This window comes from Pundamilia nyererei, unplaced genomic scaffold, assembly GCF_000239375.1.
Source record: "Pundamilia nyererei isolate P.nyererei 1_Seehausen unplaced genomic scaffold, PunNye1.0 scaffold00174, whole genome shotgun sequence".
In the NCBI taxonomy this organism is placed as follows: Eukaryota; Metazoa; Chordata; class Actinopteri; order Cichliformes; family Cichlidae; genus Pundamilia; species Pundamilia nyererei.
The window spans coordinates 885,132-895,988 of NW_005187575.1; the positions used below are offsets into that span (position 1 = coordinate 885,132).

At 40.0% G+C, this 10,857-nt stretch overlaps 1 protein-coding gene across 1 annotated transcript in view; it reads right to left on the reverse strand.

The window, feature by feature from the left end:
• The window catches only part of lama4 (laminin, alpha 4), a 35,441-nt gene that overhangs the window by 798 nt on the left and 23,786 nt on the right, over window positions 1-10,857 (reverse strand). The window contains exons 17-35 of the mRNA XM_013914139.1: window positions 10,339-10,503; window positions 9,618-9,763; window positions 8,622-8,784; window positions 8,398-8,531; window positions 7,957-8,128; window positions 7,623-7,754; window positions 7,385-7,527; window positions 6,860-6,989; window positions 6,554-6,691; window positions 6,293-6,426; window positions 5,173-5,337; window positions 3,529-3,676; window positions 3,229-3,422; window positions 2,938-3,127; window positions 2,689-2,844; window positions 1,391-1,550; window positions 837-964; window positions 636-729; window positions 49-168 (exon numbers count right to left, since the gene is read on the reverse strand). Coding sequence (XP_013769593.1) covers window positions 49-168; window positions 636-729; window positions 837-964; window positions 1,391-1,550; window positions 2,689-2,844; window positions 2,938-3,127; window positions 3,229-3,422; window positions 3,529-3,676; window positions 5,173-5,337; window positions 6,293-6,426; window positions 6,554-6,691; window positions 6,860-6,989; window positions 7,385-7,527; window positions 7,623-7,754; window positions 7,957-8,128; window positions 8,398-8,531; window positions 8,622-8,784; window positions 9,618-9,763; window positions 10,339-10,503 — 2,812 coding nt within the window. The remainder of the gene's footprint in view (window positions 1-48; window positions 169-635; window positions 730-836; window positions 965-1,390; window positions 1,551-2,688; window positions 2,845-2,937; window positions 3,128-3,228; window positions 3,423-3,528; window positions 3,677-5,172; window positions 5,338-6,292; window positions 6,427-6,553; window positions 6,692-6,859; window positions 6,990-7,384; window positions 7,528-7,622; window positions 7,755-7,956; window positions 8,129-8,397; window positions 8,532-8,621; window positions 8,785-9,617; window positions 9,764-10,338; window positions 10,504-10,857) is intronic.

Here is a 10,857-nt window from a genome sequence, read left to right on the forward strand (position 1 = left end):
TTTATACCGACAGGACAAAATCAGGAGGAGCAATTGTCACCAGCTCACCTGGAGTGCCACCAATAAATACAGGCTTTCTGCTATCTGTGGAGCTGGGGCTCAGAGGTCCCACCACATGGTTGATCTCAGAATCCACATCCAGCTGGACAACGTTGGCATCCCGTATCACTGAAACCAAACATTACAGAACGCTTTCATTAAACATTAAACTTTACTAGCCACTGTAAAAAAATAAAAAAATAAAAAAAACATTTTTTTTTCATTATGACACAAAAAGGCGGTTTTGCCTCTCACCCCCCACAACCCTGAAAAGGATAAGCGGAAGCGAATGGATGGATGGACACAAAAAGAGTGACTGAGCCCATTAATTCATTCCTTGACACAGAAAGCTATTTTCAGTCAGTCTTTTTGAAACCACAGGCCTCGCCCCCTGGTGGTCTTTAAATAGAATGCTGGATTAAGGCATTTGTGTGTTTATTCCTTTTTCAGACGTGGAAGACGTAACATTGCACATACAATATACAATGTCAGATTATTTTTCAGAGAGTGATGTTAGTGTGACATTAACAGTGCTGCCACAGAACACATCAATTCTGAATAATAAACCTACAGTGTGATCACAAAGGAATTCTTACCGGTAATTTTGTGCCAACTCCCCGAACACACTCCCTGTTTTGGTGACACCTTTGTGAAGAACTCACGAGTCCCATCATTTACAAGAACCACCACCTGCAAAAACACTAATGCTATAATCTGTCTAGAAGACGGCAGTTCTTTTGAATGAAAAAACTTCATTTGAACCAACACGAATGTGTGTATTTTGTGTAAAAACGTACCGCTCCTTGATGAATGTACACAGTGAAATAGTCATCTGCTGAGTGCACATGTAGTAGCACCCCTGATGCCACACGAGGGCGCACCTCCATCACCAGCTCAAACCTCGGTCCCAGGTTGAAAGAATCGTCTGAATTAGGAGGAAGATGACGTGAGGTCTGAGTTATTCTTATTTATTATGGCCCCATAACCATCAGTTATTCTGAGGTGGGTGCGAGTGTGAAATCATTTGAGTCCTGAGTTTCTTAGGGCTTTCAGCTTTGCCTTTTCCTCTTTCGTGCTTCTTTAACACTCACACATTTTTACCACAGCTGCACTTAGGCTATCGAGTTCCCTCAGCCAGCCACACTCTCCTCATGAACACGAAAGAGACTGTGGGCCTTGTGAGGCTAATGAACTGTGTAAGTTAACAGATGCTCAGTTTGCAAACAGTTGCAGATAGTGGAAAAATAGATGTGGTGTTACTCACTGTGAGAAAGATTGCACAAAACTCTGCATACAACATATTTCTAGGTTACAGAAAAATAACACAGACATTAAATTGCTAGAAACGCACCCAGGACAATGTATCCTCCTTCTTCTGAGAAGTATGTTCCTCCCTCAGAGACTCCATCAAAGCATGGAGTGACCCCAAATGTGTCTGCCACAGAGGAGAGCTGCTTTCTATCAAGCTGAAGGTTCTTTATACAGCCAGTAAAGCTGTATGCAGAGTTTCTCTGAAGATGAAAGATAACAAAAAGAATGATTAATTACGATAATCCACACAGAAACAAACCTAAAAAGGCATCACAGAATATTTTAAAGAACTACTAAATAACACATTCACTTATCCACAGTAGTTCTCATATACTGATTTTTACTCTAATGTACTAAGTACTGAAAGTGCTTTCTACTACAAGCCTCAGTCACATACACATCAACACAGTACTTTTACTCTCTAAGTGCTCTGTCTAACATTCATGCACACTTTCACACCCCAATGAATGCATTGGGTTCAGTTTCTTCTGTCTTGCTCAGGAATACTTCAACATGTAGGGTGGAGGAGCTGGGGACCGAGCCACTGACCTTTCAGTAGACAACCTATAATGGTAGAGTAGAGCTCTACTTACAAGCAACACAACAAACTCCTGATCACTACAGTATATTTGAGGACCCTGCAGCTATAGCCCTATTTGGTCTGGTATGACTAGTGGCTCTGTATGGCTAATGACGGCTAATGCTAAGCAAAGTTTAAGTGAATGTAGCTGTGAAATCTTAGTGGTCTGTTTGATAACTTTATGACTCTTCCCTTATAAGCTTATCTTATGTAATTTCAGCATTCAATCAAACCCCCAACCTTCTGATCATGGGGCCACCACTCTACCTACCGAGCTATCCCGGCCCCCAGTGCATGTAATGTACAAGACATTGCTTTTAGGGTCACACCCCACAGAGAATTATCATCTCACACTTTTACATTTTATCAGCTTACAGTGAAATGGAGCTAGTACATCAGAAGAATGCAGCAATTATTATTTTAAACTGTTAGCTAAAGTCATTCGTATTCATCAGGAGCGATCTCTGAGTGCCTTGTGCTCCGCCCACATCTGAAAAGCAGCCAATCTTTGAACAGTGGGATTAATAGGAAGGAGAAGGGCTCCGCTATATCAGCTCCAATACTCAAAACTGAGAGGAAACCTTCTTTCTTAGGGTCACAATAGTGGTTTCCTCTTGTCTGTGGGAACAGACAGGGCTGGATGTCCACACATTTTCCGGACAAACATAGGGCTATAAATAAAGTCCTCTATAAGATTCCAGTTGTCCCATTTTTTTCTGCTGTTTAATGTTTTTCACATGGCCGATTTTGACTTGTACCTGAATATTCTTCTGGGCTCTCCCTGCAGGAACTCCTCCGACATAGAGGGGGCTGCTGATGTGCCAGGAGACGTTGTTTCCCTGAACGCTGTCTTCCAGCATTGTGAGCCCATCAACTATTAACCGCCCCACATTCCCATCACGGATAAAAATAACCTTTGGGATGAGAAAAGGTTGTCTCTTACATAAACAAACACTCATGCTGGCATAAATATAAAATTCAGTTATGGAACAAATTCATGAACTTACACTGTGCCAGGCACCATCATTGTATTTGTCTTCACTTTTGATTTTAACTTTTTGGTCTCCTACACTAAAAGTGTACACAAGTTTCCCATGGGCCAGAAAGAGTGCCATGAAATTGTCCTCTTGGGCATCAGATACATAAAAGATGAGGCCAAAAGATGAGTGGGTCTTCATTGACAAGGAGAAGTGGGACCTGGAAGAACAAAGATGAATTTAATCACACATGGAGACACAAGAATATGTGCAGCTTTAAGCAGACATGACACTGAGGTTAAAGTTCTTGTCTTGATCTACCTCTGAGAAAGGGAGTCTGGGAAGTCTGTGTAGTGCTGCCTGCTGTTGGCAATGCTGCTGAACCGGAAGGCGTGGTGAATCGATTTGGGACTTGAGGAAAGAAAGCAGGACTTGATGTTTGGCTCTGCTGATTCCTGGTCATCACTTCCTAGCTCAGTCAGCACTGGGGGGAGGCTAGATTTATCTCTGGTGACCTATGAGAACATTTATTAAATATCAGGTTATCAGTCAGCCCAAAAATGTTTGTAGAACACATTCATATTTAACTAAGGTCTGCTGTATGTGCTATTTTCACTTCACCTTTTGTGACTGTTTGGTTCCAGAAGTGTTAGCCCTGTGCCTTAACAGCAGTGCAGCCGGGGGTCGCTGTACAGGACAGTCCTCCAGGGAAATCTGGACCTTCTCTGGGTATTTCTTAAAGTCTTCAGGCTCAATGTCCCGGTCTAGTCTACAGTGACACGGCAGAAGTGTCAAACACTCTCAACACATTATTCATTGAATAGACTGTATATAAAAGATGAAAGCACTAACCATAATGTCACCTTTGGTTTCAGCAAGTGTTTTGGCTCCCAAAATATTGTGAGTTGTTTTTGGGTTTTTTGTTATTATTTGGAATAGCCAGAAGTGAATATAATTTATATGGATGACAGGAGGAATTACTAAGTTGCCAGCTAATGCTATCAATTCTCCAATACACATACCTTCCAATTAGTGCCACGTAACAAATGAAACATCAGTTTTCACTCATGTCTTTATCCTGTCTTCCTTCTCTCACCTCAACTGGCTGCGGCAGATGGCCGCCCCTCCCTGAGCCTGTTTCTGTTGGAGGTTTCTCCCTGTTAAAAGAGATTTTTTCCTTCCCACTGTCGCTAAAGTGCTTGCACATATGGGGTCATATGATTGATGTTTTGCTGGGCCATATCATACCGTTCACGGTTATACCGGTATAATATTGGGCAACGATAAGAAAGTGAAATATTGCGATAGCATTTGGGTAAAACGCGCATGCGCAGTGCCTTTGTTTTCATACGCACATGGCGGAAAAAGAATGGCGGCGGCGACGGAGAATGAGAAGGGCGAAAGCAGATCATTGGATGAAACGGATGAACCAGAAGTGGTTTGTAAAAATGCTGCAACTTCAGTGGTGTGGAACTGGTTTAGCTTTCGTTCGTCAGATCCACAACAAAGCACTATTTTTGGTAGAGCATGCTAGCAGGCCGTTGTCATTACCGTGTGTTTTTGGAAAATACAGTGCACTTAAAATCAATCCTTTGAGTTTTCTGAAAATCGACAGTGCCCTTTATAATCCCGTGTGCCTTTTGTATGAATTCTGGTTGTGTTTACTGACCTCGAAACGATTTTATGTGGTACACAGCGTTCGAAAATCAAAAAAAGGTATACTGCTGACAAACTGAGCCGATTCTGCTATGCCTGGTGCGTGGGGAAAAACTATCATTATGCTTTTTGTGACATTTTTGTTTGGTGGTGTGTCGTGTGATTTTTCTAATGTGAAATACGTGTTGTGGCTCCAAAAGGTTGGGAAACACTGATTTATCTATCTAGCTATGAAATGGCTTTTTAACATTTACTTCACCAGGACAGTGGAAGACACACAATGACTGGTCTCAGGGCAGATTCAAACCAGGTGTCTGCATTAACCTCACAATATATTTGTCACTTACTCAACCGAGTGAGCTAAATGAACACTCTGCAACACTACTGCTTTCACCATAGATGGTAGAATTACCTACAGGGCCCGCTATACGGTTTAACCAAACTGTAAACATGTTTTTTAATGCTGCTAAATATTGTAACATGCATTTTTCTTGGCATTTTTATATTTGCTAAATTTTTCATCTTTTTAGCAGCAATCTCCATCTCCTCACAGTTTAACTTGAAATAACATAATACCCCCTCTTTTACTGGAGAGAGGGGGTGACTTACCTGTTGATGTAGGCATAGCTGATGCAGCCCGTGAAATTCTTGGAAGTGCTGCTTGGAGATCCTCCATAGTAGAAAGTCTTCTCCTCAGAATCGTATGACGATCCCGCGGCTGATGTCGGCCGCTTCTTGAACTGCTTGTCTTCGTCATCCACCAGCAATGAGTACCTGAAGTAAGGAGTTGAAGCCCCTCAGAAGATTTTCTTTAGTTGTTGATGCGCCCCTTTGGGTGCAGGGGCGTATGTGACCCATGTTTATAAAAGGATCACCAGATCTTATCAGAGATGCAGGCATCATGCACTGCACTAACGTGTTGTCTTATTCTCGTGCTGCTGTTCTTATTTGTTGTTGCATTGCCCAAAGTTGTTATTTTCCTGCAAGATATTGTCTATGCCACATGCAGTGTACCACATGCTGTAATTGTTGAAGATATATAATGTCTGCTTAAATGTTACATATGTGTGCTTTCGGTCTTTTTAGCTCTAATATCCTCATATTTAACATTTTTGACTAACTACTATCAATAAACAAGTAAATTGATATAATGTGATAATTAATAATGTTTACTAAATGACAAATGCATTTGCAACTTTACAGTAATCCAGATGATGTCCATTGATCATGTTTAGAATACTTATTGTAAAGCACATATTAGCTGGTGGATGTAGTGGCTGTGGTGTCATTCTTTTACTGGTTAGTTGTGTTTTTGCATTCACATTTGCTATTTGTTTGGAAAAAAATGTGGTTTGGATTAAACTGCAACAAGCTGTGACTAAGATATTTCTCAGTGATGCTGTAAAGCATACATAATGGATCTGATACCAAAGCATTCTGACGTCTTTCAGAACCTAGCAATTTAAAATATTGAGATAAAAATAATTTTTGTATGACAAAAACTATGATCTAAATGTAATTGTGTAATATTACTGAGTAGAAAAACAAACAAACAAAACCCACCATTAACGTGGTTAAGTTCCTATATGAAGGTTCAACCAGTGCATTCATTCTTCTTTTGAGACTTTATTTAAATGTATATAATCGAGAGGAAACAGGATGTGGAGCCTCAAAGACTAACACAGATGTGCACCAGAAGCAGCTGCCAACAGTGAAGTTAAATACTTACTTCTGATTGTTCACTGAAGCCAGTAAGAAGTGCGACCTTCCATCATTGTATTGTTTCTTGTGTGATTTGACCTTTACGCCTCTGTTGTTTAGGACCACTGCGCCATTCTCCAGGGAGATACTGAACTCGTCAGACTGAAGCAAAATAAACATTTTTTAAGCAAGACAACGTTGCTTTAACATTGCAAAAGCATTCGTTTTGCATTTGAAAATGCATGTCCTAACACGCAGTAAACATGTATGTACATGTAGGTGTGTTTACCCCTTCATTGTGGTAGAACAAGAGTCCGCTGGGCTGCAGTGTTCTGAAGTTGAGTCCACCCTCAAAGTTGTCAAACGGTGAAATCTTTGCTGTGGAACCGAGGTAACTCTTTCCAGAGAAATAAGCTTTGCGCGACATCTGTCAAGACGAAAACACATTTCAGTGACCTAGCAGTGGCAATATGGGATAAAGCTGCTTGACTACACTGTATCTTGTCTGTGCAGATGTTTACTATATTTGGTATTGGTTTCAGAGGGACACATTGCATTATCACTTAAGATGTGACGTGGTAGATGCACAACTTACAAAGGACTCCTCTGGGCAGCCGCTGCTAATACCAATGGTGCCAGGTTCTTCCAGCAGGTTGAAGTCTTTTCTCTGGAACTGGAATCCTTTCACACAGCCCTTCAGGCCAACCACAGAGGACAGCTCTGGCCTGTGGGAACACACATATTTCAAATTTAAAGCTGCAAGAAACAAAGTCAGGAAGTTAAAAAAGAAAACTATCTACTCCAAAAGCTCTGCTGTTAGAGAGGAAGGTGCAGTCTCCAGAAGCAACTGAGAAAAACTAACCACTTATTTAAAATGACACATTATGCAGTTATTGTTGGAGAAGGAAAGCAACTTTCTGGCCATGTGATGAAATAACTCAAATTTTAAATGATGTATTAACTTTACATATTCTACAAAAAGTTGTTAACAATAAGAATATAGATTATAAAGAATAGAGCTATTTCCATTTGGAGTAATTTATAGTTAGCTGGATGGCTATATCTTGGGACTTAAATGATAAATACTATTATTGTTTGTTTGCATGTATGTTTAGCTCACCTGGATTTCAGGATGCTGGAGGGAGCTCCACCTATGTAAATATCTGCGAAGGGCAGGGTGGTTTTTGGGTTCTCCATGGACTTAACATGACTCTTATCCACCAACAGTATAACCTTTTTTGACTGATGGTAGATCACTGACACCTGAGGAAATGTCCCACCACAGACAGTTATTGTAAGACATTCGCATTTTTAACTTGGGATTATTTAAGAGTTTTAATAAAGACACAAAAAGCTACCTCGTGGTATTTTGCATCATTTATTTGCAGCTTTGCTAAGTTGTTCTCTAAAAGCTTTGGCCCATTGCTGAAGCCAAAGTCATACATTAGACGCAGGATGCCATTCTTTAATTCCAAAAGAAAGAATTTATCCTGAAAAAACAGAAATGAAACATATTTATACAGGCCTTATACAATTGTCATAAACCAGTTACTGATGATCATTATTACAGGGTTTTTTTATGAGAATAGAAATGCTGGCAGTTGACCTGCTTTACAGACTGGTAGCACATGGGTAAGAAAAACTAAAAGCTTTCGAGATGTGAGACTCTTGTAAGTTTTCCAGATGACTTACCTCATTGACCATGACGAAAAGTACACCATCACTTGCGATAGTTCGTACTGAAATATCAAATCTTGTGACAGCATTAAACGTCCCCCTCCTCTCAATATTACTGATGAGTGCGTAGCCTTTTCCATCAAATAGGTAGCTTGCAATGCGACTCTGTGAAAATGCCAACTTGTACCTGAGAGCAGAGTTGGAAACATGATTTGGTACCTTTGACAATTTCAAACCATCTATGTGACAAATTAAGTTAAGATACATCCCTTGAAAATCAGACAGGCTAAATATGAACTTAATGTTTGAGATGTCAAAAAAAAATGTCAGATTTCTGTAGCAATGTTCAGGTAAGTTGTGTTTAAATTATACAGTGGGTGGTCAATGCTTGTTGAATTTGTATATTTTTGCCATTGAGACCCTTTGACACATACATTTAGCCATGCAAAAGTTTACCTGGGACACGGTGGAGATGTGGTTACATTTATTTTGTGAGTCTGTTTGAAATTGTAAAGACTGATGACATCGTTGTTCATCGATGACAATTCAATACATCCCACGAAAGGTGCAAGGATCAAAGGAGGTGGAAGCTGGTTTGTAACAAAGAAACAGTCACATGTCAGATTTCTAAAAGAAAGAAAGATTTCTTTATATTGAAGAAATGTTGTAATTTACATTACCTTGACATCTGGAGGGACACCCCCAACAAAAAACACTAGATCTTGGGGGTCAATGTCAAACAGGGATTCAGTGCCTGGAGCTTCACCTTTCTGGATAAACTTCTGTTCATCAGTGGAGCTCTGACTTGGGACTGTTAGGAAGACTTTTCCATGCCTGCCCAGTCTGCAAGCAAAGATCTGCAAGTTACCACTGTGACCTCCTCCTAGCTTGAACTTCATGAATGCTATCTGCTTAGCTTTCTCAAAATTTGCTAATGCACAACAAAAGTTAACCACACTAACTGTGATGTGTGTTAGCAGGATTTCCCTTGTGTTTTGAGGAGAAAGGAAACCACTGGGACCAAGAACAAATTTTCAGTTCCTTGTCAAGATCAGCGTATTAGTAACTTATATAGCAACGATTTTAAATATAGCCCAACAATATGTATCATTCTATGACTCTATCACGCTCACCTTCTTGAGTGAGTGTGAAGCCAGAAGGTGCTCTAGCATATGGGACATTTTTCCTGGACTTTAAATATTTGGATATAAATGGCCCCATAGTGCTGCTACTGTTCAGAAACGTCATGTGATATATGTATATAAATTTTAGTTAGGCCTTTCAGGTGTTGAATCTAGCCCAAACTGGATCCTAACCCTATATTTTATTACATACTTCAGTTGCCTAGGATTATAATCAGGGCTAGTACTGGGGTTAGGGTCACCTCTGATGACGATTTAGGCTTTAGAGTTTTCAGTCACTTTTGTGTGTTACAACAAATCTGTATGTATGATTTTCAAATAATGCCTAGCACAATTAAAATGGCAATCACTTTTGGTTAAAGATTAGGGTTGCTTTTTTCTTTTAGCCACATAAATTTGAGTGTTTCAAAGACATAAAAATTCTAAAAAAAAAAAGGGGGGCAAATGATAACCCAAAACCCAGCCTACCCCAACCTTAACTATAGATATGCTGCCACTGATCATGTGGATGTTAAGAGGTTAAAGCTCATTTACCTCTCTATTTTGACGTAGTTGAAGACTGCCGGCCATTGGCTGACAGGCTTTGAACTCAATGGGATCTCAATGTCTTCACCTCCAAGTTTATAGACAAACACCAGGATGTCATTCTTGGTGGCCAAGCCCATGTAGTCTTTTACACCCTGAAAGCAGGAGCAGCAGAAAACAGTGTTCATTTTACTACCAAGGCTTTCACTGTGTCATTTTAAAACACTTCAACATGTTATAATGGTGGTACGAGTTTCCAACTGTGTGGTGTTACTTTATTTCAGTGTAGAGTGGTTTCAAAAGCTTAACTATGCATCATTTGTGACCAACTACTGCTGGGCCTATTATTCCACAGTGAAAAACATCACTGCATAGATTACAGTGATGGTAAAATCACCAAGGTGAGGCGCTGTTAAAGAGAACAAAGAGGCCCCACATTGGGTATGCTGTACTGTTTCTATACCCTGGCAGGCAGGGGAAAACAGTATTTATGTAAATGAACTTTGAAGGCACACAGATGCACCATTGTCTCAGGCGTCTCTTGGACATCTTTTGAAGGGGGCAAATGGGTGCTTTCAAAGCCATTCAAAGTCATTTCTGTTCTCATGATCACAACATGCTATTCATGCACACAAGCTCCTTTTCATCTTTGAAAGTTGGCATTTATTTTATCACAACTGATGACCCAGAAAGAGAAAGGAACAAAATTTATTCTGCCTGGATTCCTCACATTTCTGTCTCCCAAGTATAGGATGATTCGGTCCTCTATGGGATCCTTGTCAGGGTCCACCCTCATGAATAAACTGATGGATGTCATTGTCTTCAGTTCTTCCAAATTGCTGTGAGGATGAACCTCCACTGAGGACTGTCCGTTAAATTTCATGGAGACCTGGACCTGGGGCAGAAAATAAAGGAAACTGAGTTCTCTTTGTTTAGCAGTTATCATCTTGATATCTGATAGCAGAACGTGAATTTAAAAAGGTTTACAGCTTCATAATGACTGGTGTGAAAATTGTAACTGGAGTAGTGGAATGGAGTAGAAGGGTTTTATTAAGTAGAAAAATTATAGGGAAGAATTTTGATAGTCAAGAGGGGATGCTGAAATACTACTTCAGAATTTAAAATGAGAACAAAGCTAACACGTCGGGTGTGTGGACAGTTTTTACTTTTCTTTTCTTTTTGTAGGGGTCACCTGTGTAGACATGGTAAGAAGAAATTTCATTTCTAAAATTTTAAAGAAAAACAAAAA